The sequence below is a fragment of the Phasianus colchicus genome, chromosome 4 (genome assembly GCF_987193195.1).
Source record: "Phasianus colchicus chromosome 4, bPhaCol1.hap1.1, whole genome shotgun sequence".
Lineage (NCBI taxonomy): Eukaryota > Metazoa > Chordata > Aves > Galliformes > Phasianidae > Phasianus > Phasianus colchicus.
Window position 1 is genome coordinate 47,670,517 of NC_143439.1, and position 27,616 is coordinate 47,698,132.

General features: G+C 39.0%; 1 protein-coding gene across 2 annotated transcripts; it reads right to left on the minus strand.

Moving 5' to 3' along the window:
• Window positions 1-688: 688 nt before the first annotated feature.
• On the minus strand, window positions 689-27,592 carry CWH43 (cell wall biogenesis 43 C-terminal homolog). Of its 2 annotated transcripts, none has more exons than XM_090139458.1 (16): window positions 27,397-27,592; window positions 23,196-23,387; window positions 19,587-19,707; window positions 19,285-19,439; window positions 17,860-18,061; window positions 16,483-16,571; window positions 14,723-14,977; window positions 10,984-11,109; window positions 9,652-9,731; window positions 8,886-8,991; window positions 7,739-7,874; window positions 6,201-6,350; window positions 4,564-4,708; window positions 3,914-3,975; window positions 2,713-2,868; window positions 689-1,283 (listed from the first exon to the last, which is right to left on the minus strand). In XM_090139458.1, the coding sequence occupies exons 1-16, from the start codon at window positions 27,518-27,520 to the stop codon at window positions 1,193-1,195; spliced, it is 2,190 nt and encodes a 729-aa protein (XP_089995584.1). In that variant the 5' UTR covers window positions 27,521-27,592; the 3' UTR covers window positions 689-1,192. The 2 variants fall into 2 exon arrangements, with proteins under 2 accessions (XP_089995584.1, XP_089995585.1); XM_090139459.1 differs by lacking the exon at window positions 27,397-27,592 and adding an exon at window positions 24,113-24,199.
• Between the last annotated feature and the right edge of the window lie 24 nt (window positions 27,593-27,616).

The window sequence follows — 27,616 nt, forward strand, 5'->3', positions numbered from 1 at the left end:
AAAAAAGGAAGTTTCAAGCTTTTCTGAGTACTGCGTCCTTCATCTCGCATGAATAAACTGTTCATATTACAAGGTATCTGTAGAGTCAGACTGTGGAAAATAACAAGTAATGTGGCAAGCTAATGTTATGTTTCGTACAGGCTGTGGAAAGGCAAACCTGTGTCTGGACATGAGTCAGATCTAGCATCAGAGCACGCTGCAGAGAAGTGAGCATGCTCTGCACTACTGTGCAATGTTGGTGCCAGTGCCTGATGAAGGCTGTGAGAAGAGACAGGCTGCCGGCATTTGCAGATGAAAACTACTGTATGCGCAGGTAATGGAAATTACAACCAACTTTTCTGCCTTCACAGAAACTGCATTATGGTAAGCATGATTTAAAAAAAAAAAAAGAAAAGAAAGAAAAACTTCCATGCTGTGTTTACATAAACGTCATAGAACAATAGCTATTCAGAGGTACCTCATGCACTTTGTAAAAACACTGCAGCGTCTAATATCTTGTTAAAGTCTGTAAGAGTAACAGTTTTCACCAATGCTGTATCAGTCATCCATAATTGTCCTAAAACTGCATTTTTTTAAGAACATAATGTGGAATGAAAGAAGATAGAAGTGAAAAACGTGCACAAACAAACAGAGTTTTTGCATATCTCCTAATTAAAAATAGCCTCATTTCTATTTTGAAAAAAAAAAAAAAAAAAAGAAAAGGCAGCTAAGTTTGTTACTGTAATAGCAACAGAAATACAAAATGCAGCATGAATCAACAGATTATCTTCACTCCCACATTATTTTGCTTTGTCACCAAAGAAGTGCAGAAGTTTGCTGCAACTCCTTGCTTATGACTGTCCTAAGGAGCAATCAAGAGAGGAAGGGGGTCATATCTTAACACTGAAGAAAAGGATAGATCCATTAAACTCTGAAACAGTACAACATATATGTTTAATAAAATTGAGTAAATTATTGCCAAAGCAAGTTCCCATTTTTGCTTTCATGCATACAAAATAGATACTCGGCTCAAGAGGATTCCAGTTTATCAAAATTTATGCAACTTCCCTCTCACAGCAATGGTAAATCAAAGAGTCACCAACTACTACGCAGATGTTCACAGTGTTATACAGCACAGGACTCCTCATCCTTAAGCAATATATTCTTTTTGGCTGCCAACCTTTCTTGTTGGTCCCCGCAATACATTATTTTCTTATTCTGTTTGTTTAAAATATTTAGGGGTGCTCATATGAAAGTGATGAATACTCTCATCATAATTATGTCCATCTTTATAAGATCCAAACCTAAGAAAAACATTCCATAAGGCAAAAATATTACAACAAAATTGAATTCATGCAATTAAATCATATGCTTCTATAGTATGGTTAATATTTCTTCTTAATGTTCTAGACAGTTGATTTCAGAAACAGGCCTCTACCCAGCTTACATATAAATCATAACCTAAGTCAGCTACCTACTTAGAGGTCTTTTAGGATGGAGACATTTAATTACACTGATTAGATTAATGCCATGGGCCCTCTATAAATGGAACACCAACTGACCATGGTGAGAGATACTTTTATGCAGTAAAATCCTATGCTCTTTAAGTTTTTCCCACTGACTTCAGTTGGGATATTATTTCACTCTCCACTGTATACAAATACTGAGCTCTACTGTTAATATTGCAGATCTTTCAAAAATTATGTCAAAATCTTTTCACATTCTGTTTAAGCCTCAAGATTTCCTACGAGGCAGATAGATCTGCAAAAATAAAATATAGTGCTAAATAACAGAAATAGTTGCAGTACACTTCAGAAGAAGTGCAATTAATGGGAAAAAGTTAAACCAATTCCTAAATGCTATCTTTTTTTTTTTTTTTCCTGCTTATATGGAGACAAAGGAACTAGACAAAAAAAGTCTCAACTGAAATCAATTTGAAAAGTCTGAAACTGTAATTCTAACCTTGGGCAAGTTTCATCTAGGCAAATCTCTGCTTAGACAGGAAGCCAGTGATTGAGATGTAAACAAAAACGTAACTTTAACTGTAGGTGTATATAAAATACGTATCTCTGTATGTATTCTGTACTGTGTAAATTAGAAATAAGTTAACTTAGTAAGTTTGGCATTGCTGGAAATTGTTCCTCTGTGGCTCGACATTTCTCAAACCTCATGATTCTCCACAGATACTCAATCTAAAATAAACACTCTATCCATATTTCTCTTGGTCATTGAATGCCAGAAGAAAGAAAAAAAAAAGTCTTGTCCTTTTTATCTCCTGATACATGTAACAAACTGCATCAGATATCCTCCCTGACATTTGCTCAAATGACATAATGTATTTTAAAATACTTATACAAAGAGCATTTAACACAGATATTGTATTTTGTGTTCTACATAATTGTGTATTAAGGTCCTGATCCTCAGAGTGCTGAGAAACATAAGAAGTTTGCCATCTATAAAATGAATTACCACATCACTTGGCAAACATCCTTATCAAATAATCTCAGAGGTTAATCATCTGGGTGAAATAACCATTACCTTCAATTTATGGTGCAACACGGCAGGCTGATTTTCCCAAGGCACATGCCAAGTCAGTGAAAAAAAGTGGAATCAGAATTCAGAATTTATTGCTTCCTTACCTTCTGTTTGATTTGGTACTGACCACCTTAAGAACTAGCTTTTTCCTAGACATCATGTATATCATCTCCTTAATTTTTTATAAGATATACTGACCTGGGATTGAAATGGATGTCCTCAGGAACTTGGCTGGGATCAATGACAACTCTGTCATTGTCAACATAGTTATCTAAGTCATCTGGGATTCTAAATTTGGCCATTTGGACTTCTGAGTCACTTAAACCAGCGTGAGATATGCGGGCATAGCCCAACCTATCGGATACAAGAAGAGTTAGCTTGAAGAAATAACTCAAGGCAGCTTCATCACACTCTTAATTTATGTCTCTTTTTTTCTCCCAGGAGATATTATTTAACCTACCAATACCATTTTTCATTTCTCTGACTGTCGCCTTAGAAATCTTGAAATGCACTGTGAATATGAGCATCATTGCTTAATGTCACAAGCAGAAAAAGCAAGACATGAACTGGTGCTTGACAACAAAAATAAACCCCAGTTCTAGAAACTTAATTTAAGTTTAAAGTTACAGTTTTAGCATATGCATGCTGGTATAAGCTCACCAATGTCACTGCAAAGATTCTGAAATTCAAGAAAGGAACTCGGGTATCAGTGGCATGAGTAACTAGAAAAATGAGATTGCAAATGGTGGGGTATTTTTACTCAGTACAGTTACTTATGACAGGTATCTAGTTTATTGGATATGCTGTTTTTACCACTGCAGAATTTACAATCATTTTGGAATAAGCTGAATTTCATTCTGGTACAAACATCAGCAAGAGGATGATTTACGAGCAATTTGGTATTACAAAATATGGAGTGCATACATCTCAGGCGGAGGAAAGTACTTCAGCATGGGCTTTACACTGTTAAAATTTCCACTAACTCCAGCACAAAGCTTGGCTGGATTAGATCAGCATTTTCTTTGAACATACCCTACAATCATAGTTCATAATTTATATCTTCTGTGTCACATACAAATTAGGGCTTAGCCTTCATATTTTAGCATGAAGCTGCAAAGCCAGATCTTGGATCCTGGAAAAAAGTGCTGTTATATTAACAAAACAGACTAAATCTAATGGTTTTTGACATAGAAGGATGAAAGTCCTAACACTGCCTTTGCTAGTTATATTTAGAAATACACCAACTCTTCTCAAGTTTGATGTTTCACATTACTTCATTACATACTTAACTGCTCATACACACCTGTTAAGGAACGTAAGAATCTCAAACAGTTAGCCACAGAAAAGTGTAAAATTTATTGTCACCAGTTGAACTTAACATACCCCTTCTTTAACATACCTTATTATTCCACGATACATAATATAGCTACACCACCTGTCACGATCTGTACTGTCAATATCCTACGAACAAGAGAAAAAAAAAAATCAAACAAGGAAAACTTTCCTTATGGCTAGGCTTCAAATCAGTGACAGAACCAATATAACCAGTGTATAAAAGTGCTGCAGAAAAATGTTTTGCCTAAGACATGACTGCAAGGTAGAAAGGGGAAAAAAACACAGTGCCTTTTTGACAAATTGCAAAACTCAAATTTAAAACAAAATAATCATATAATTTAACATTAGAAGGGGCCTTTGGAGCTCACTCACTCTCAACCCCATGCACAAAGTACCTATGAGCTCAGTGATTCCACAGCCACATTTTTAATATTGACAGGGATGGAGGTTTAACAAACACTCCAGGCCTCTCTTCTCAGTCTTGAAAACCCTCATTGCAATTTGTTCTTCTGCTAGCTATTTGGCATTTCCCTTGTGGCAACTGATGTACACTGCCTCATCTACTCCATCTACTCTACACATTTCATCAGGTAGCTGAAGACTCTGAAAAACGTATCTCTTTGTATGTCTAAGTTACCCATTTACAATCCTGAATTTAAAGTTTCAAATACATGTTATCTCTAACTGTTAAAGGAAGCACTGTTTTTACATTACCTGTACATTTCCATTTTCTATTAATTCAGTATAATCTCTGGATCCAGGAGCTGAAGTGATATATCCTAGAAATACAACTTGCTTAGAGCTTGTCTTCAACAACTTTGAAACAGCTATAGCCTGAAGTTTTCTGTCCAAGTCCTCTCTGAAAGAAGTAGAAAAGAATTTAATATACATTTATTGTAGCTCAGATTCTTTCTGCCATATGACAGGAAAACAGAGGCTGACACCTTTTTATATTCCTCAGCAAAGTGGTCACCATGTTGAATAAAAGCCACATGGTAGTGGTAGATGTAATCAGGGTTTTCCTCCCAATCATTATATGAGCAACAAATTTCTAAACCAGAAGTTTGGTTTTAATACCTATCTCATTACTAGGCGACGTGAATGTAATTGCTTCTGGTTATCTGAGGCTTTGTCTCTGCCTGCACTTGAAATTTAATTGCGCTACCACAGGCTGTCTGGTGTATAATAGGGACTTGACATGCCAACAAAACCTTTTACTCCTATGATGGACAAATCATAGAAAAAGTAGTCTTAGAGTCTGGGTCACATGGTTTATGAAATGTAATTTAAGACCTATGTCATCCCATGAGCATTTACAACATTTGCCAAGTATTCTCCACCTTTTTAACAGATTTACGCAATAGTTCCAACATGACCAAAAGTAATAGTGTAAGTACAGCCTGGTAAAATACTGCCTTGGAAAGCAGCCCTTGTCCTTGTAATAATATCCAAGGCACTTCTCTTTCACTGATTCTTCAAATTAATCGCTTTAAACACTTGGTAGATTGGGCTACAGACCAGATTTCAGAATTTGTACTCCCAAAATAGGAATTGAAATGCTGCTGTTCTTTCTGACTAGTAGTAATTCTGACTGGAGCAAATGCGTTAGGGAGAAGGAGCAGACAGAGAGAAGATAAAGACTATTTAAATAGCAGCCTGACCTAGATATATGAAAAGTTGCCAGCTCACTCAACAGCCCCTTCTAGAAATACACCTCTCAAGAAGATGGGTTCTTTTAAAGGACACCATTATAGAAACAGTCTTTAAAAATCCCTAGTTGTCCAGTCTCTTAGTTTGTGCCATCCTAGTCAGCATTAATAGATTAAAAAAGCAGTTGTGCCTGCCATTAATTATAAAATTCACTAATCTCAAAACACAATGTAATTTGTACTTGTTTCCTCATGTGTCTCCCCCTATTTTCCTCTTCATCTTTATCTCAGGTCTCTGTGGGGAAGAGCTATTTTCTTCTACTTTCACAGTTTCTCAGAGAGGCAATCATCTGTGTGAGACACAGAACAGAATTTCTTTTGAAACCAGATCGAGAGCAGTTTCTGACATACATGCTTAGTAAAAGGGAAACCTGTACACATGCTTGCAGCACAGCTTCTATAATGAGGAAAGGGAAGAAGCTCAATACAGGACAATGGGAGCTCCTACTGCTTTCTGAGCAGCTTCTTTGTGTTGTATAGTCTGTAACCAATTCATAAATTTCTGTTTTCAAAAATTAAAACAAATATTAAGAAATAACAGAAACAATCTTAGATATTGCCACAAATAGAAAATGCAACTGCATAGAACATCACAAAAATATCCCTCGTTAATATTCACCACATTCAAAAAGGAATACACACTCTTCATTTCCAAAGTGTGCGACAACAAAATCAACCAGTCTCCCCGTGAAGTTGACAGTCATGGAGATGGCAGGTGCAATCTCTCCCTCTGGAGAAGGGAGAAGGTGATGGGTAGATTTTACAATTGGATATCTTGACAGTGCCATAATCCTATATGAAAAGATGGAAAGAGTTAAACTTCCTAGTTTGCAAGCATCACTAATCTGAACAAAGCAGATAAATGTGACCAGAAGTCTAATGGTCCCTAAACTCAAGCTATCAGATCAGAATTTACATCATTTCTATTGGATATTTCTGAACTTCAGTGTTTTTTTCTCTAAAATATTACTTAAGCACGAGCCTAAAAATGTTTACTAAATTCATTTGCAATCCAAAATTGGTAACAAAGATATATGAGTAATTTATAAATAATGCAGAAAGAAGAAGGAAAAAAAAATATATAAGCCCAGACATCCTTATACATGAACTGTGAATGAAGAGGAAAGGAATGTTGCTTTGGCATCTCAGAGGAACACATATTGAAGCCAGACAGTCAATAACTCAAGGACACAGATCCATCTACAAAAGAATGTTGGTCTTCTCATAGGTGTATCTATAACATAGATAGATGAATTCTTACTTTGAAGCCCTTCAAAATTTACATTCCCAGGCAAAACAAAATAGTTTTATACTACCAGTAATTTAAAAGCATTTTGTTTAAAGCAGAAGCAGGAGAAAATACATCTTTAAAGCAGGAGATTTCTCATTCTTTCAGCCTCTGATTAGAATCAGCCTTAAAGCTATTTTGCATCAGGTTTTTCAAAATAAGCAATGAATAAAATTTCAGTTACCTGTCTGTCCCATTTTGCATCATTTAAAGGTACAAGCTTTGAGAGAAAAAAAGTTTCTGAATTCCCCTCACATACAAGGAAATTTAAATAACCACTGCAACAACACTAGAAGTTCCATCTGCCATACACATCCATAAATCTCATTGAAACAAAAACTAATAAAAAAGCACACATCATAAGACACTACTTTTCAGACTGCAAAGATGTTCAAAGACATCCAACTGGTAATTGTTCAAGCATCAACATAAAAATAGACACAAAAAGTTCTGATCAAATAGACATGTGCTCATTTCCCAACTATGCAATCCAACCTGAATTTAATAATCTCAACATTTCTAATTACGGTTACATTTTCCAACTACAATCACATTTTTAAGTCTGAAATCTAAAGTTGTCAAAGAGAAAGGCCAATCCCATTTATTATTTGAAATGTCATACTTCCAAATCTGCACATTAAGAGGCAGGATGCCATTCTCTGTATCACCAATACTGAAGTAGCTTGCAGTTCCAGGCATCAAGAATGGGTTGCTGTTAACAAAGAGACAACTTCATCTGCATTGCATTGTAATGCTAGTGAATCATCACACGCTCTTGAAGTCAAGCTCCAGGAAGCAATTGTTGTCATAATTATTCCAATTATTCTTTGTCTGTGTTTTAATGGAGTATTTCCACTTATTTACCTTCCCCGTGCATGTAAAGATGACTCACCCCCAAGTGTGATCCCTCGTACTTGGACCAAAATCTGTGTAAAATCCTAGTCTTTCTCCTAGCCACATTGTTGGGTCATTGTTCCCAATGAATGGTTTAGAGGCATCACTTTCCAGAACAGTGATAAAATCTGCACCTAAAGTGGGAAAGAAAGAATTAGTAACTGTGACCTGTATACGATTTATATGATTACAGAACATAGTTATTTTACTCTTGATTATGCGTGGATGGACACAAGTCCTTCAGGAGTCAATCAGGGCCAGTCCTACACTGGTAACAAACTGATGCCCAAATTTTTGGTCATCACAAGCTACAAAGCCTCTAATGGAGACATACTCATACCTGGATGCCATAGCTCCTACTTGCCACATGGGCAGACACACATTAAACTGTGCTGTACATCTTGCCTGCACAAACATAATGTGATGCATTTCAAAAGCACAGGTTAACAGCATAGCATCAAGCCTACTGCTTTCAACTTAACCAACGTGTGCTTGCTATACAGTACATCTGCACTTACCTCATCTAGCAAATCCAATTCCTCTCCAAAGGGTCTTATGCAAGAGGAAGCAGGCTGCTGCTTTCCAAATAATTCATTAGCCTACAGCAATTTGCATCCGCCAACAAGCACAGTGACAGAAGGGTTCCCAGCCCCATTTCCCACGGAAACCTTCCCTTTCCAGGGCACCACAGACCTGCTATGTTTGCATGTTGAGGAGTAATTTTGTCACATAACAGGTCCTCCTGCAGTTTTGGCCACAACAAACAGGAAGAGTTACCTGGTTCCTAAGGGAAGTAGCAGCTAGGAAAGGCCTGCCCATGCTCAAAGGAAGGTCATTTATTATTTCATTTATGCAAAGGCTTTTTCTATAGATAAGTGACTTTTCAGCAATATAAGAGAAAAAAATGATACTGATGATCACAAACAGTATTTCCTCCAAACAAAAACCCCTTTAGTATCTAAGGAAAAATAACCATCTCTGCAAATGGATTTTTAACTGAAGTGCTTGTACTGGAACAGCTCACAAATTCCAGAAAAGACAATAGATCTTATGTTAAAGCAAGAAAAGACTTAACAGACATTCCTGCTTCTCTCTCTTTCTTCATATGAAGCCTCTCAAATATAAATGAAATGGGGAAAAGTTACCTGTCTGATTAAGTAAAGTAGCAGATCCTTCCAAATTGGACCACCCTTCATTGTCATATGCAAATCTAAAAGGCCAGATCATAGCAGAGAAGTCTCTTTTTGGAACCTCAAAAACAAGATAGAAAAAAAAAGTCACACCCTACACACTACACCTTTGCATTCAACAACATCAGATACACAGTGCTGTAAAAGACACCCAGTGGAGATAATTTAACCAATATGTTTTCCTAATAAAGCTGTCAGAATCACAAAGTCTTTAGGTATTTTTAGAAGAATCAGCAGTATTATCTGGAGGCAAAAAGTCACTGTAGTTCAAATGAATTTGCAACAGTAATAGTAAATACATGAACATGAAAAAGACGAATATTTTTTATCTTTCTAGGAGTAACTACCTATTTTTTTTTACTACACTTCTCAACAAGTTCTAAAAAGAAAGCCAATTGTATATGCACACACATACTCTCTACTCAGTTCTCATATTTTCTGCATCTTTTCCTGCATTTGCCATCAGTGCTCTTTCTAGGATAAAATTCACCAACCAGAGAAACATGTCAAGAGCAAGTTTCAGATGGCTATGTCAGGATGCTATCAAGAGAAAGCAAGTTTAAGTCATAATTGCAACCACTTGCATCAAAAGTTTAAACTTATAGGAGTAATCAAGTCATAGATTTATATTTGTACTGATATAAAGACTTAAGTCTGAGTTATCAGAGGCGCATTTCACTGTATATTTGAAAATTACCACTTTCATATATACACTACTCACCCCTCGGCCCAACTTCTTCTCATAAGTTCTATAACGTAGACCCAATCCTAGCAAACCAATACCAACAAACAGCCACAATACTTGAAACAGAGAAACACAGAAAAGCTAGTTTTAAAGCAAGAAATAATGCTACTGCAGTTAAACAGAATTGGGTATACTGCCATTCTAAGGTCTGCTACACACACAGTAGGGTATTAACATATTTATATTTCCACATTTGCCAGGGATAACACCATTTCAAAGTTGTGTGTTTAATATCTGTATGCATACGGATACACTTCCATTCTCCAAAAGAGAACAGGCTGAGCAGACACATACACCAACACTCCTTGTAATATTTATGTAAAAAATATACTTACTGAAGAATACCTTACAACACATAAGTAAGAATATCATGTAAACTTCCTCTCCATGTTCCAGATACGCATTTGTAGCATGCAATTTTTATTTTGTATTAACATAACGTGTGGAAGAAAATTTAGTTTACTTCTCAAGTCTCCAGATGTCAAAAAGATGTGATCCCTGCCTGACTTCCAGAGTAGTTCTTGCTTAAGTGCACGCATTGACAGTTGCTTGGAAAAGTACTGCAACTTCACAGAATGCAAATTCAGAGCTCACATAGCCTCCCAAATAGCCACAATGAACACTTACAAGCTGTCAGGGTTTGGTACATTGTAATTTGATGATCAAATCCCTCTGTGGTTATTTCATTTATACAGTAGCATCCACAATCTACACCGACTTTGGTCATCAATTGTAAGTCCTTCCTCATCATGCTCAGACTTGTATTATCTCTCATCTGACCCTGTAAGCATCTTTGCATCTTACAGATTATCAAGTTGCTTAACATTTGCTAACATGGGAAGTACATTCTTTCTTCTGACATCATCTTCCACAATAAAATTTGTGTAAATCTTACATAATTCTTTTCCAGAAAGGTTGCATGAAAATAATTACATGTAATTAGATACAGAGAGGCCTCCTTCTCATGTACCAAAATGAAACCACAAATGATGCCAAATCCTTGTTTACATTTTCTTTTGTCCCCATTTGTTTTTTTTGTTTTTTTTTTTTTTTTTTTGGTCATCATTTAATATATTCTAATACAGTCTCTCACCACCATGATCATAGTGAATCAGCTCCTAGGTAAGTATATATCTTAATCAAAACTGGAGCTAGGGCAGTACTGGCAATACCAACTACAGGCCTGGCTCTAGAACTAGCACCAAAAAACACTTCTGAAACATCTGAGCAAAACATTGCACTACATTATGCTTTGTCCTCAGATAGCACCTTAGAGTCATGGAAGAGATGAAGTAAAATTATACTTACATAGTTTAATGTATTTTGTACTCATTTTAAAAAATGACTTTTGGTTGCTTTTCACTTCGAAGATGGAGTTCAGATCTTTCTTGGATCCTGTTAGAAAGTCTAGCCCAATGCATAACATAATAAACCCTGTAAAAACAGGTTATTAGTTTTTTTGTAGAACTCCAACTTATTAAACATTGCTCATAAATGCATCATTAGTAAACTTCCAGCTACTGTGTGACATTCAACCTTACAAATCCAACAGCGAAGACAATTCAGTCAGAGCACAAACAGATAAATGCTATAGCAAATGCAGTGATGCAGGCAACATGAGATTAATTAAGGATTAATTAATTAATTAAGGGAGAATATCCTACTTATCATTGTCAGAGTAGTCACCTTAGCCATGCCTGCAAGGTCTTGTAGGCATACTGCAAAGCAGAAATAGTTTTAATTTACATTGATGACAGACATTGCTCCCTTTAAAATCAGTTTGTGACATTAAGCATGACACTGATAAGCATCTCAAAATAATTATTTCAAAATAGTAGTACTGCAGTGAGAATTCAAAGCCAAAGGATTATTTGAAACTCCACTGAATACACATTCCACACAAAAATAATGACAGAAAGATTGTGAAGCTCAAAACTATATTATTTGTTGTTTGGTACTTTTTCAAATAAGTTGCAGCTAAGCTTTAGTACATTGAATCAGAGGGGTGAACAAGCAAATGGGCCCTGAGAGACAGACAGCATGCTGCAAACCTATTAAGCCTGCTGATAACTAAGAACAGACTTAAAGCTAACAAAAATACCTAGCCAAAGCCCCTTTCATGTCATGAACTCTGTCTTCACTACAGTGAGCTCCAAAACACAGATCATTTGGGGGTTTTTCAGGAGGAGAGCAAGGGGGGCTGCTGACACTGATGCAGCTCAGAACTGTTCTCATTCTTCCCTTGCAACCCACCAAGATCACAACATCACCAGATAACGTTTCGGTCCCCAGCATTAGACTGCATTGGGTGCAAACTGCAAGCTTAAGAGCCTCTCTCATTATTCACTATGGAAACACAGAGATATTTTAACTCAACTGGTACTGCTGGGTACCACTGTAGAACATTCTATCAGTCAATGAAATATTTGTTCAAAGCCACGTTTTCCCTTCCTCTGTTCATGCATCAGCAGGGAGAACAACATAAAACAAAGATTTTAATCCTTTGATCTGAAGCAAAGCTATTTCAACAGACCTCTCCACTTCTGTGTATCCTAACATCTACTTCCACAGCTTCCCAAGCACACACAAGCAAAGACTGATCTTTGTAGCACTGCAGTATTGTTGCAGGGTCAAAGGCTTGTACAGGGTGGATTCTGTATGCTAAATACTTCCAGGCTTCCACTGACAGCTACAACTCTCACATCAGCTCAGTGCTCTCAAAGCTTACCAGAATTAATCTGGACAAGAGCAATTAAGTTACATTCCCATATTACAGATTCTTAACATAAGAGCTTGATGAAAAATTACACTGTTGATTTTAGATGTCTGTTAAATCTGCACATGAACTGCTTTGTCACCAAGATACAATTAACATGTTTCTATACAGGACTCCAAGAGCAATTGCTCAACAATAGTTCAGAAACAGTGTAAGCAGACTGCAGCAGGATGAGAAGTAACTGCTGCAATATGTTTTCCTTTGGATAGGTAGTGCAGATTAAAATAACAAGCTCTTATCTCATCCCTTAGGAGCTGAAGCGTCCCATTATCTGCAAAGAAAATGTGGAAGCATAATGAACAGGGTAAGAGTTCTGTTGGTGGAAGCACACCTTCAATATCTTTGTGTCGTAGTTAATTAACTGCAGAATTCATGTTTTATTTCACAGTTACAGCTGAAGATAAAATAACTGTTACTCATAATTTTCTTATGGCCCTACATGCTACAGTAGGTGTAAAAGTTGGCAAACAAGGAAGACAGGTGTAGTGTAATGCAGAAGTTGGTACACACAAAACCTTTCTCAAAGGGAGCATACTTCAAAGCCATTAAAGTTGATGGGCAACCAGAGATTTGATCCTCTAGCATCACATTACATCACAGTGAAGTAGCACGGAAGTTCTGAATATAACGTTCTTACTTTCATTGTCACTTTCCCCAGTGCTGTTCCCTACCCAAAACACGGCAAGAGAAAGGCAGGATATTGGACAGGAGGAGAAAGCAAGAAATAGCACTTGCACCTGAAAGAAACCAGAATAAAAAAAGTAGTTTGCCAGAAAGCCAGGCTGTAAAGGAAGCACAGCAATAAATACATAGCCTCATAATATAATTTGTGTGTCTTTGATAAGCAATGGAATGGCATCAGAAAGCCAAAAATTGCATTTTCACATTGAATAAGCTTATGTAGTGCTATCAGCTGACACAGGTGAAGTTCACAAGTTTCTTTTTGCCAGAGAGAAAGTTATAACCATCTGTGTTTCTATTCAATGATCCTGCCAGGTGAATCAATCACAAGAGTATTTCAAAGGAAGCGATAGAGAGGGATTTGATATAATAGCTTTTCTTTTCTCAAAGCATTACCCAAAAAAGCATCTAATACTTCCCTCCCACACGCTTTCTTCCTATAACTCCAAAAAATAAAACTAAATGAACTGAGGTAACAATTTCTAGAGGTCCCTTGGATTGCCTACAGAACAAAGCAAACTACAGTAAATGTAATGGAACCCTCCTCAAAATATAACAAACCAAAATCCGGAGTGATTGCTGAAATATGTGAAGCTCTATATACAAACTAAGAAACTAGACTGGAGGAAAGTGGCTGGAAGGCGTTTTTGAAATTTGAAACCACTGAAGCAACAAGTCAGGCATGGCATTCATTAATCCTTTTGAAAGACAACGTGGGATAACGTGTCACATTTTCATATGCACCACACGATTAGCCCAAGTTAATGTTCAGCACTCCTTAAGTGAAATATACTATTGAAAAACATTAATACCTACTAAGAAAGTTATTTCAGAGACAAAACTAGAAAGCGTTGGTTTCATTTCCACCTCCCCACCTTAATCAGTGGATCATTTTGCTAAACCTTTTATATTTGCTCACCTCAAATCTTCCTCATTGGCAAATATCTGACAATTTCTTTTCTTCTCCCATCCCTCTTCTGTTTGTCCGCATATTTCTGACACTGCAGGCTTATCAACATTCCTCCAAACATGCTGGTATGTCCACAAAGCGTAAGGTACAATTATGTGGAAATGAAGCTCAGGTCGCAAGTGCAGATTAGCTAGATGAGCAGGATGCTGCACTTTGGTCCTCAGAGCAGAACTAAATAATGTGCTGAATTATATTACAATCCCAGAAAGACTTAATAGCCTTCCTATACCACCAAGTTTCCAGCAAGCACATTATTATCTGAGATACCAAAACACTACCAAAGCTAGCTAACACGCAGATGCAGTCATGCCCTGGATTGCAGTGCAACCATATTTTTGGGATGACTGATTAACAGCTTTCTTTCTCATGTACTTATTTATCAGGCTTATTTATCTACCTTTTCATTTTCTCTCAACTACATTCCATTTTCTGCCCACATTTTAAACTATGTCTGACAGTAAAGAAACAAGTAGATTTTTTCTATGTTTCACTAACTTTCTCATAGGAACTCTTACCACAGAGCATTTGGAAAAAAAAAACCCTATACATTTTATATATTTAAAAAATCTGATTGAGGCTGAAGCAAGCATATTAATATTTGTTCACAGTCATACATGTACCTAAAAGAAGATGGGAGCTTTCTCTAGCATAAACTCCTCCAGGTACAAATTTATAAGCTGTACACCATACACAGAAGAATAATTCAAGAACATAGGTGAACATGGCTGTACTCATGGCTCTTCCAGGGTGCAGACAGCCAACAAAGCGTCCAGCCAGTTGAGGCCACACACACATAGTAAAGACAGCAAGAATGTTGCCTGCAACAGCAGCACTCCAGGTGTGTAAGTAAAGGAGACCAGCTGAAGATGCTATGCCTGTGAAGGGACAGAAAAAAACAAGTCAGTCACAGTCAGCTACGTTATTTGTCCTCTTCTTTAGAGCATTCTTACCAGGAGGAAAAAAAAAAAAAGCCTGGGAAATGTAACTGTGCTTTGCAGTCATGGTACCACTAGAAGGATGGTTATTGTCTAGTTTTCTCAACATCTCATTCTCTTACTTGTTGCTTATTGAACTGAAAGAGTGCAGCAAAAAGACTGCAGAGAGACAATATCAAGAGCCAAATCTGAACTGCCTTTCTTACACAAAGCTCTTCCAGCACTACAGTTATTATGCAGTTTATGCATAACAACAGATTATGTAGTTTTTAAGATGCTTATAGGTCTGCTTGTTATATAATGTTTACCAACTTTGATGTGCTTACATCAAAAAAATCAAATTTCATACATTACAGTCTGAACACACATTTCTTAAAACTAACACCTGCACCAAGAGGTTAATTATTAGGGCAAATGACAGTTTAAGCACTGCCAACTCTTGTGCTTTTATTGAGACTGTCCTGGTATTTATTTTATTTTGGCTTCTGAAGAGAAGTAGCTCGAGGAGTAACTCAGTTCACATAAAATTTCCTGTCTTCACAATTGTGAAGAGTAACTTGAAAGCATTGGCTCTTCAATGCTCCAAAAGAGAAGGTAAGAAAAAAGCAAAACATGATGTACCATGTCCTTTGGTTTCCATATTTTGCGGTCCCAATTATTAAACATTTGTGGAAAGTATTGCCTTGTCTTCCTGATGAAAATGATGCACAAGCAACTAGCTAAGACCAAACAGAAGCATTGTTTCATTTTGTGTTTTGAACAGCATTTATGCCAGTCAATTTCTCTTAGATGTGTCTACAACCTAAACCAAGCTGCACCTATCCATGCTGATAAAGTATGGAAAAAACATCTCTCTATGAGAAAATTACAGAACAATTTTTATCTCCTCTATGGCTTGCTGCATGGCTGTTATGGCACAACTATAATTTCTCTCTGAAAATGGATGTGCAGATCCAGCACTCAGACCCCTTTTCCCACCAGACTCACTGCAAGCAGACTGATTCACAAATGCATTGCTTCAGCAGAACTGCTTTTATTATTTTATTGCCAAGAAATCTCGGCAACTAAGGAAGCTAGCTGTAACCTTGCCTCTAGGTGAACCTCTCATCACATTACAAGTTATTGTGCCTCCTGCAGAATCCAAGGGCTTGTGTCATCTCAGCCCCATCACCCTAGCTGTAGCCTTGCACAATGCAGATGATGAGAACTGAAATGCTGCTCATGGAAACAGAACTTCAACGAGGGATTCTGAAGAGAACAATGCTGCTCTGCAATTACCTGGAGATTTGGCCTGTAACCCTTAGTCAACTGGTCAGATATGCACATGCAACAGCCAGTGATAAAGAAGCTCTGATTAACAATTCACTTTTCTCATACGGGATGTAGGATCCAAAGGCATAACTAAGGTAATAAAAACAAAAATTCTGCTCCAGACTTGCTCCTACCTATAAGAAACCAGGCAAAACTGGCAAAAGAGGGCCAACTCCAAAACGAAAGCATCAGTCCATGAGCCAGACCCAACAGAACTGTACCACTAATAAGAAAAAAGAAAAAAGGAAAAAGAAATCATACACTACTTTATTTTACAAACATCTGGCATTCAGAAATAAACTTTTAGACACAGAAGCAAGGATGGTTAGTAGTATTTTATAATCCTTTTATTTTGAAGAGTGTTTGACTTCAGTGTAAAGCATCTTTGTTTCACACCCTGCTACACTTTCTCCCCTTTACTGGATGTAAAAAAAAAAAAAAAAAAAACACCCAGCTAAAAATAACAGCTGTTCAACACAGCATTTAAAATGAGCTGTGTTCAGCAGCACAAGCCTGTCACTGAAGCCATCCTGAACAGAAGTATTCTGGTCACTTCAGAGAGGCTCCCCAGGGCAGTGGTCACAGCACCAAGCCTGAAGGAGTTCAAGCAGCATTTGAACGATGCTTTCAGACATAGGATCCAAATTTTGGATGGTCCCATGTGGAGCCAGGAGCTGGGCTCAGTGTTCCTTGCAGGTCCTTCCCACTCAGGATATTGCATGATTCAATGAAATTAAATAGGGACGGCATAGCATCTAAAATTGCTAACAATCTTGAGTAACTCTTCTAAGTGCTAATTCTAAATTATTAACTAACTCACCTACAGCTACTCATAAGTGGTTATCAAAGTAACTAATCCACTCTCTAGATTTTGGAACTCAGGTGAGCAGTTGACAACATAAGACTAAATTCTTAACACCTAAAATTTCTACAGAAGCATATCCTTTAATATTGCACATAGATGCTTAATAATAAAAGAGGTAAAAAAACCCAAGCAGTCTCTAAAGTATACAATTTCCTATTACCTTCTTGATGAAATCAACTGCTAGGCTCATTTACTGTCTTTTATAGATGCATCTCATTCATAAGCACTTCAACTTCAGTCCTAATTTTAAAGTAATCTCGCAGTCTGGCTGATCAGGTGTTATTATTGTGGACGTAAAAGTCATTTTTGAACAGAAAAATTTAGAATTTATTTGTGCAGACACAATGCTTGGAAATACGAGAAAACAAGTCAGTACTACTTGACCCCAATTCTTAAGCTCTCTGTGAGAAGTATCTTGTACCCAGTTTATTCTACACAAACATTTATACTATCAGCCTCTTTCTAGTAACCAAGCTCCTTCCAATAACACACTAAGTAATGTAACCTGTCTGTTCCCTTCTTCCTTTTGGCAGAAATAAGTGAAATTGAACAAATGTTTCAATTTTCACTGTGACACTGGTTTTTAATTATTGTTTTGTTCAAATAATTACAAACAAAATAAAACCAACCAACCACAGGCACTTACCCATATGGATTAGGGTCCGGACCTGTATGTGGATGTCCATTTACTGCCCATCTGGAAATTAGCGAGACCTCCCCAAATATCCAAACGGTGAGGAACATGAGGCTGCCAAAAGCAACTCCTGACAAAAGCCAATTCGGCTGTGAGACAGTCTCCCTAACTGTGTTACCAGTACTGTTTGCTCCTCGCTTCCTCTCGCCTTCAACTAGAATAAGAATAGGAATGTAACTGAGCAAGGTGTCAAACAAGAACAGAAAGTGTTATTAAGAAACAGCCAAGATTACAAAGTTACCAGAACAAATTAAACAGCCACAAAAGCTAATTTATCTGATTTCTCATGAAAACTGATCAGACAAAAGTCTCTAGTAAAATTCCTAGGTCTACCAGGAAAAGCTATTGGTCTTAAATGTACAAAAATGGCGACCTGCCCATGTGATTATTCTTCATCTTATTGGAATGTAAAACACTGAAGAGGCTTTGAAAATCAGCAGAAATGTTACTGGAATTTGTTCAGAGGATTCTGTTCACTGAAACTCTAAACTCTGATAAGAACACAACCTGACACTTCCAAAGAAGCCAGAAAAACTTCCTTCCTTCTCTTCTCCTTTTTCCTCACTTATTTGAGGAGAAAGGAGTGCCTTTAATTGCATCAACGTACTGCTTTGTCACGTAGCAAGAAGAGACTCCATTCCTCATTTCCTGCAGCAGATTCCCTTTTAAATTATTATGAAAGTCGAGGCTTAGCTTAAGTCAGAAAACACAACACAAACACACAATGCCAACTTATACCCACTTACACATAGACAAGGTTTTATCTTTCAGTTAATTCATTCATGTTACACTGAGAAGGAAGGAACTTCTAAGGATTTAACATGAGCTGCCCTCGCTAACCAAGCCAGCCTCACTGTCCTTGGTGATACTCCCTTCACACTTTTAAAGCACAATTACCATTTGCCAGCACCAACTGCCATGCACTCAACCCAGATGCTCCAACAACTTGGATGAATTTTGACCAAGATAATTTGCCCATTTTTCCAACTCTTTTTGTCTACTTTGCCACATCAGCTATTCCTTAGCTTTATCTCATTTCCCTTCTCTGTCAAAAAAATTGTACTGATGGAAAAAACTGAAAGAGCAGATTGAATTAGGAAAATAACAGTAATACCACAGATGTGTTCTGCTGCAGAAAGGATAATCCATTCTGGTTTTAGTGAGCTATGTTATTTCTTTATTTTACTGCTGCATTATTGATACTGCAATTAGTTGGCATGTCCAACTTATTACAGCTTGCATGGTTTGTAACACAGATTCTGTCTTGTTTTGAGAAAATGGAAGTACCTGTGGTTTGTAAAGTCTGTAATACTTATACATAGACAGGCATACCTTAGGACACCTTCATAACTGCTTTCTTTGCTATAATGTGTTTACCTGAATAAATTCGCTCCACTGCTGCTACTAAACCAATTACCAGCATGACAGTATTGACAGCTTGTGAGCTCCACACTGGGTTCAGTGATGTATACCAGATTCGAAGAACAAGGAGCATCATCTTGCCTAGAATGAAGCCCCATATCCTGATGAACCTGCAAGAATCATTTTTAGATCACTGACACATTTGAAAGGGGGGAAAAAAGCCAATCTTGTTTTCTCCCTCAGAAAACAAAACCATAAATACATATTTTAAGATAGAGAGATGTCTTTCATAATTCCATCAGTATAAAAAAAAATACCTTTGCAAACTGTTTCCTGACCACCATGTTACTGTTTGAACCAGCAATGAGGATGAAACACCAGCAGCCAAGATGAGCAGTCGAATGGAAGCATTTGGAGCCTGGAACGATGCTAAGCTCCCTACAAACACACATACATGCAGAGTTTGCTTTAGTGGGCAACAGAGAACTGGTAACGAGGATTTCCTGTGCATTAGTTCAATCTTATCTGCAATTCGAATGGCTATGCCATTCATCTGCAAACACAACACCACAGATTTTTAAATAAGCTAAAAAGGTTTGGACAGGGAGTGGGGATATGTGGTATGGCCACAGTTAGCGTTTTCAGAAAAAAAAAAGAATAAAACACAAAGACATTATCCAAGAACTGCAGTGATTGCCTTAGTTTAAATACTTGTGGTTATTGATTCCATAAATAAAATATAAATAAAGTATTTAAGTATACAGATACCTCAGAACAGTGCGCTTGCTTGAATCAAAATCATAAAAGTTGAGTTCCATCCTTTTTTTTAAAAAAGGAAAAAAACAATCACAATGCATTGCACAAGGATTAGAAGGCAACTGGCCTTTCTGGCTGTGAACAAGACCTGCTTTGGCCCAGCATCTTCCTCCAGGGTCACCAAAACTGCCTGTTCCATCTGGTTACTGAAAAGTATAACTCCCCCACTTACTGGAAGGGACACTGCACGCGTCTTCCATTTCTCAAGGCACAGAAACCTCATTTTTATATGCAGTTTTATTGTTCAAGTGACTATAGGTCAGTCACATGCTTTCATGTAACTTCAGTCTGTGTGGCAAATTGTGACCCAGCATTAGTGACAAACAGGGAGAAGAAACACTGCGTGCTGGCAGCCCTTTGCTAAGTTAGTCTGAGTTAAAGTTGAAGAGATATTAAGCAAAGATGAGTAGAAATGGAATTGCTGATCCTGGCGCTGCCTATTTGCCCATTTTGCTTACAGCAAAAGACACAAAGATGGCAGAATGAAATCACTGAGTGTAGTGACTGATGTTTGTGCACAGACTTTAGCACAGGTTGCACATACAACGCACACAGATTTCTTGCCGCATCATGCTGAATTCTGCAGATCTTTCATCAGGTTAGCACTAGTGTGGGTTTGCCTGTTTACATTAGACACACCTTTGGCCGCTGAGCAAATACACCCAAAATGCAAATATCTAACCAAACATGTAAATCTACTGTACGTGTTGTCTGAAGACAAAGACTCTTAAGTGCACTGCCAGAAGGGTTGTTTGTTGTGTTTGCTTTTTTTTTCTGTTTAAGAGAACACAAAGTAGCATGAAAGGATATGGAAATCAAAACAAAAGCTTCAGAGACAATAAAGTTTCCTGGCAGGATAAAAAAAAAGCAAGTGAACAATAATGAAGGAGAAGGGAAGGTCTTTTTTTATTGCTTTTATTTTATTGTTTTTATTAAAAAATTTAAAAAGTTCTAAATATTCTGAGTTTAGCTAAGTATGAAGAGCTTCCCAAATTTATTTATATAACACTGTGAAATTAAAGGCTGGCTATTTCTAGTGAAATAGGTTGCAGCATGCATGGGGTCTTTCTGAGATGGTATGAAAATCCAAAGAGAAAGAAGCAAGAAGTGCCTAGCCATGAAGATGGAAAGAAGGCAAAACAACTTGAGGGACAGGAGAGAAAGAAGCACGTTATGGTAGGACAGAAATTATTTCAAATAATTATTTAAAATACAAGTGATGAAAACCAAGTAAAAAAAAATTGATGCAGATATTCCTACACCCCAGAGCTGCCTGTGCAAGTGTATTTGGATAACTGAAAGGGGTTTGAGAATCTTGAGAGGCAAGAGTGAGAATTACCACTTGATGCTAAACTCTTTGCTAGGAAGAAGTGAGAAGAAGGTGAGCAGTGTCCTTTCACATCTTCCCCAAATGTGGACATTTGCTGTAGAGCACTGAAAGGTGAATACAGTACATGAGAACTGGCAGAGAACATAGTGTACAGCAGCCAAGGGGGTACAAAATTAGGAGTGTTTCGAAGGTGAAAATAGGAGACACAATCACTGATAACCTAGGCAGGAATGAAGGGGAAGCCTCACCTGTGTTCAGCAATGCTGAGGGTACCCTGGCTGAGGATGCTCACAGCCTCACCTTCTCAAGCTCTGGAGCCCTCTTATGAACACCTCCATTAACACATCCTTTCCCCGCCTTATTACTGAAGAGGCTAGCTTTTCACTCATAGTTAACACCTTCACCATTGTGGTGAGTAAACAGGTATAAACCAATAGACCTCACAGAGCACAACAAGCCCACCACTGCTCTTTTTATTTAGCAGAACAAGAACTACACACATTTCAGCAATTTCCACCTCTTGTGGGAAAGTGAACCAGTAAATCCAAATGACTAATCTTCAATAAACACAGCAAATTGTGTATTACTGTGATGTGGGAAGGAACATAGAGTGCAATTTGAAATGCTTGCTCATTTCTACTCTCTAAAAGCAAGTCTCATAGAAAGCAATGCGCTGAGGAGTGCTGCAGAAAGGTAAAGTGCAACACTCCACTCACTGAAAAGCTTGTTAAGAAGTATTAGAATGGATGGGACAGAAAGAGCAGAAAAATAAAAGAACTCCATTTGAAATCATGACATCAATAATCTGTGTTCGGTTCTAGAGGTAAGAAACAAGGATTCTTAAAAAAAAAAAAATCCAAATAAGCAATGCAAACAGAGTAAGTAATATTATCCTCTCCTGTTCTCTACCAATAAAGAGAGGAAAGTGATTCTCTGGTTATCATCCTAAACTGATAAATAAGGAGCCAGGAACTGCAAGCAAGAGGAAACCATCTATCAGCAGCACTCTCCCTCTATGCAGGATGGATACCCTCATCTCCTCTGACCTCATACAGGTGCTACAAACTCATCAGTAATAGCCTGCCTCCCAGCAGACTTCAGAACAAGAACTAAGACTTGCACTGGTTTGCTGAAGAATGCAAGGGAACCCAGCACATCTCAGCTTAGGGCAGAACATGTGGGATGGGTAGTGACAAATTCTATTCTGAATTTATGGTCAAACCCTTTTCTTGTGCAACTGATGGAATGTGTGAGTCACTTCTCACCCAGGGTGAGCCTATAACCCCAGCAATACAATGCATGCATACAGATACACATAATGAAGAAAAAAGTCATATTTCAGAATTTCAAAAGTAGATTAAAGAGAACACTTAATTTGTGGCAGATTATGTTAATAATACCCCCAAATCTATCTGTTGTTGGAAACAAAGAAATGCTATACAAAAAAAATGCACTTGCTTTACTGATCTCTGTGCAATACTGAAAACCTTTTTGCTATTGGGCATTTGTACAAATTTAAAAGCTTCTAAAAATAGAGGGTGAAATGAGATTGCATTTAATTATGCAGAACTCATCTAAGAACTACCACAATGGATGCAAAGAATATTCCTCTGAACGTACTCAAGAGAAAAACAATGCACAAGTTTGAGAGAAGAACTTCTTATTCATGCATCATTCCACAGTCATCGGAATCATGAGGAAATTCACAATGTTTATTCTTATGCTTTGATAAGAACCTGGGGGGGGTGGGGGAGAATCTCTAACAGCAGCGCATGCTTACCAACCACAGTCAGTCTCAGAAGAGCAAGGATGTACTTATTGTTAGCCAGCCTCCAACAAGGACCAATTATCAGGAATACTGGAGACAAGAAGGCAGCTGCAAAAACTTCTAAACCCGTAAGTGCCAGTGTCTGCAGAGGGAAGTAATAGATCATAGGTGGCAGGGCATGGTAGAGAGACCAAGAAATGTAGCCTAAAAAAGAAAAAAAAAAAAAATACATATCACACAGTGTGTGATATGGGGCTTACCAAATACGTACCATTTTATACCTCTATGTGTAAAATACTAAATAATTTTGAAAGCAATTCAGGCAACAGCAGACTGTAGTTACCTTCAAAGAAAGCATTTCCTTTACAGAAGTATCTGCTATTTCAAGTTAAAAGAACACATCTTCCCACGAAACAGGATAAGAAAACAGCTCTTCTCCCATGCGACGGCAGCAGCCGCTGCTAAGGCCACGAGCGGGGATCGCCCAGCCCAGAGAAGGGTCAGCTCACAGAGGGAACAAACACCCAGTAAGCAACCCGCTACGATCCGGGGCTCCTCAGTGCCGGGCCGGAGGCTGATCAGCGCTTGGCATCTCGCTCCGCGCACAGCTCGGGCGCTGACCCCCAGCTTGAGGGCTCGCTGGCTCCGCACACAGAGGCGCACGGCACGGCGCTGCGACTTTCCGTACGCTTTATAGGAGGTGCGCCGAGCCCGCCGCCAGCCACAGGCGCGGAGCTCTGCTGACACTCAGCGCTGCCGCTCCGGGCGGGTTCCGCAACGGACCTCGGGGCGAGGACTCGACGGCCCCGCTGCGATCGCCGCGCATTCTCTCTTGGGGCACGCGACGGGAGCCGGCTGCTCCCGAGACGGCGCCGTCCTCCCCAGCTCCGAGGAGCCGTTAGCCGCCCCCCGGCCCCGCCGCCACCTACCGAGGAGGCTCTCCGAGAGAACGGCCCTCCACGCGGGATTCATCGCCCCGCCACACTGCCCGCAGCTTCGTCCCTTTCGGCCGGGAGCCGGACGCCCCGCCTCGCCCGGCACGCGGCCGCCGTCGAGCGGACACCGCAGCGCCACCCGGCGGAGCGCCCGGCCGCGCCCTGCCCCGCCGCCGGCCGGTCGCAGCCCCGCAGGGATCATCGCCGCGGTTGCGGGAGCCGCTGCCTCGGGAGAAGCTGCCGCTCGCCGAGAGCGGTTTCCCTTCCCCTCCAGTGCCCTGTCTGGGAAGGGAGAGCACCACTAAGGCAGCACGGTGCCGTCCCATCTTAAGTAGCCGTCTATGGTTCTCAGCAGGCTAAGGGCTTCTAATAAGCCGTACTGCCTGCAACAGTCGCTAAAATAAGTATTTCTTCTGCTGGGATTTCTGGGTTGAGGTTTAAGCTACGGTGCTTGTTAATTTTTAGAAGCAGCCCTATTTATAGGAACCCAGCCGTGGTCATTGCTGCCAGCTTCAGGCAGAAGGGTTATATAACAAATGCTGCATTTTTTTAATAGATGTATATGCATAAAATTTAAATTTGTAGCTATGAGTTTTTGCATTATCTTGAGTTCTATTAATTGTACATTACCCTAGGAAACTGCCAGCTGCATCTTCTCACTTCTACTTGCTGCCCCAGCCTACATTAATTTTATAATAAGTATTTGCTTTGCCTTTCCTGTGAAAATCCCAGTCCACAGGAGCAAACTTTAAGAGACCCAACACCAGTATTCTGACAGAAAAAAAAAAAAAAAAAGAACCTCTCTGGGGGAGGAAGAGTGAGACTCAAAGTTGGAAAGGACCCTTAAAAGCCATATAACCCAACGCCCCTGCAACAAACAGGGACACCTACAGCTCAGAGCCCCATCCAGCCTGACCTCAAGTGCCTCCAGAGTTAGAGCATCCAACACCTCTATGGGCATCACTGACACAGGTTGTGTGTAGTCTTAATGACCCCCCAATGTTCTCTGCTTCATGATCCATATCATGAAATGCATCCTTTATTTTCCTCATCTGAGTAAACTTCACTTATAGATGATGTAGGATTATGCAAGTGGTGACAACATTTTGTCTTGCCATGGCATGATGCAAATGGAACATGGAAGATGAGCTCCTTGGCCAGAGTAAACCAGAACAGCTGCCTCTGTAACTGCACAGCAAGAGGCTGGTGCTCACAGGCCAGGTCCAGACAAAAAATTCCTGGAACAATTTTGCAATGCTTTCAGTAATTATTGTATCTTACTTTGTGGTTTAGAGGTGGAGTTCCAATAAAATTAGGCATGCCTGGAATCACAAAGCTTACGTGCTTGTGTGACTTCCACTCAAGTGCCAAATACATAGTGATAAATAAAGCAATAGGAATCCAATAATGGCAAACCAGCAAAGCCAAGATAGCAAACTACAGTGAGAGCTTCTTCTCACAGACAGAGCATCTTTCTATCTTAGTGTTCAATAGACTCTGAACTTAAGGCAGACAAAATCCTGAGTTAAGCAGAACTCACAGCTGGATATCTGCATTGGTGCTGACAGGGACAGACCTCCCTATAGCTAACGACTGTGAAAGTCAGTGCCTTATTTGGGTTCAAACACGTAAGCATGCCTTGAATCCCAAAATAAATTCTGAAGAACTGTCAGATAGTTGAGAGAAGCTGTCCTTGCATACTGCCCAGGAGAGCTGTGTCTGAGCATGACAAAGGTGCAGAAGAAAGCAGAGTAGCAGAGAAGAGCATAGAAAAACAGGTGCAAGATAGGATTAAGAACACTCTTCTGGAGAAGCACAGGGGTGGGTGAGCTTATTGTTAGGCATCTACCATAGCTACAGCTGGGGCCCATAATGGCATATTTGTATACATAAACATTAAAAAGATTTGGGTTGTCATTTTCTCAAGGTTACAGTAAGTTGGCTACAACAAAACGCCATTCGTTTGTTACCTGAGCTGAAGTGTAACCTCACCTCTTGTGAGTTACTCCCAAAAGCAGTAAGTGTGCTGTGGGACATACCCTAACCTTACCCCAGAGGCACTCCACTGATGTACTCAGTACAGCAGGCCTTGCTTCACTTCAGTGTGTGTTAGAAACATCAGTATAATCAAGTCTGACAGCAGGACAACTGTTGAAGTCTGCTCACCTTGGAGGGCTTTACAGTAGAAGAGGAAGTATGCACACAGCTGTTCAGCTTTAGAGAAGAAAAAACCTGTGGTCGTTGTGCTGCTTTCTTCACACTGAGAAGTGAAATCCTAAATCTCAAGTACCTGCTAATTGTTTGCTATTCTTCCCTATTAAACAACAGACCAAGCCAAGAGTAAAATAGAACTTAGTCTATTCAAGAGTCAGATAATAAGCCAGGACATAAAAATCCCTATAACACCTTTTTTTTTTTTTTTGTGCATAGTGAGGACAGAGGTTAGTGTTTTACTCAGAAATATGTTGAATGTTTCCTGCTGTGACTTTTGATGTCTTTTCATTCACCCTTAACTTCTATTCCCATTAGCATAAGAACAGTGCCCTGCGGTGTAATTCTTACCTGGTTTTCCATGCTCTGAATGTTTTTATTACTGATATTTATTATTTCAAGCCACATTTTCTTACATTACTTTAGGTTCCCCCCCCCCCCCAGGTCTTTTTGAAAAGCATTTAACAGTCTTTGTGACTTTCTAATAGACAAGCCATCATTTATGACACTTCATATTAGTTCCTTCTTATTTTACGTGTTCTATAGATAGAGTGTTTCTGTTTAAGGCCCTGTTAGGAAGGCTTAGACACTGGTGAATGTGGTCAACCTCGGATGTTGGCAACCCCATGGCACCTTCTAAAAGGTTTTTCAGACAGTCACAAGCCCTACGCACCTTCTCCCAGGCTGTGAAGTCTCAGCTCCTCAGCCTCCTTGTAAACCAACAACAGCAGATCTCATTGGTTGTGACTTAGATGCTTTGTTTTCTTTTTCCTAAAGCACTAGCATTTATTGCTTTCTGTCTACTGTCTTCTATACATTATCACGGCTCTAAAGTACTTTCATGTAAATTTTAAATGACAAAGTATTTGAGTAACTTACTTAATTATGATAACCAACTTTCCCTTTGAAGTTAAAATTATAAATAAATCTAACCTGATTGGAATGCTATGACATAATGGAAATTACAGTGATAACAGTGGGGCAGCAAAGTCTTTGGCCATAGCAAATGAGTACAAACCCAAACGCAGCAGCCACAAATAAAGAAATAAAAGGAAAAAGGCATTTACCTTTAGAAGGCCTCAGGTAGGCAGGAATCTCCAACAAGGTACCCTTGCTTCCACTGACAGTCCTTAAATGAGGTCTGGGAAGGGATGGATCCTGGCCGCACCACTTCTGGTCACTCAGCTCCATTGCTTGCACCTGAGCTCCACTGGGTCAGCCCTGCCTTCCCACCAGGTGTTCAATCACTGCTTCAGGTCATGACTTTGCATTTCTACTGCACTGATT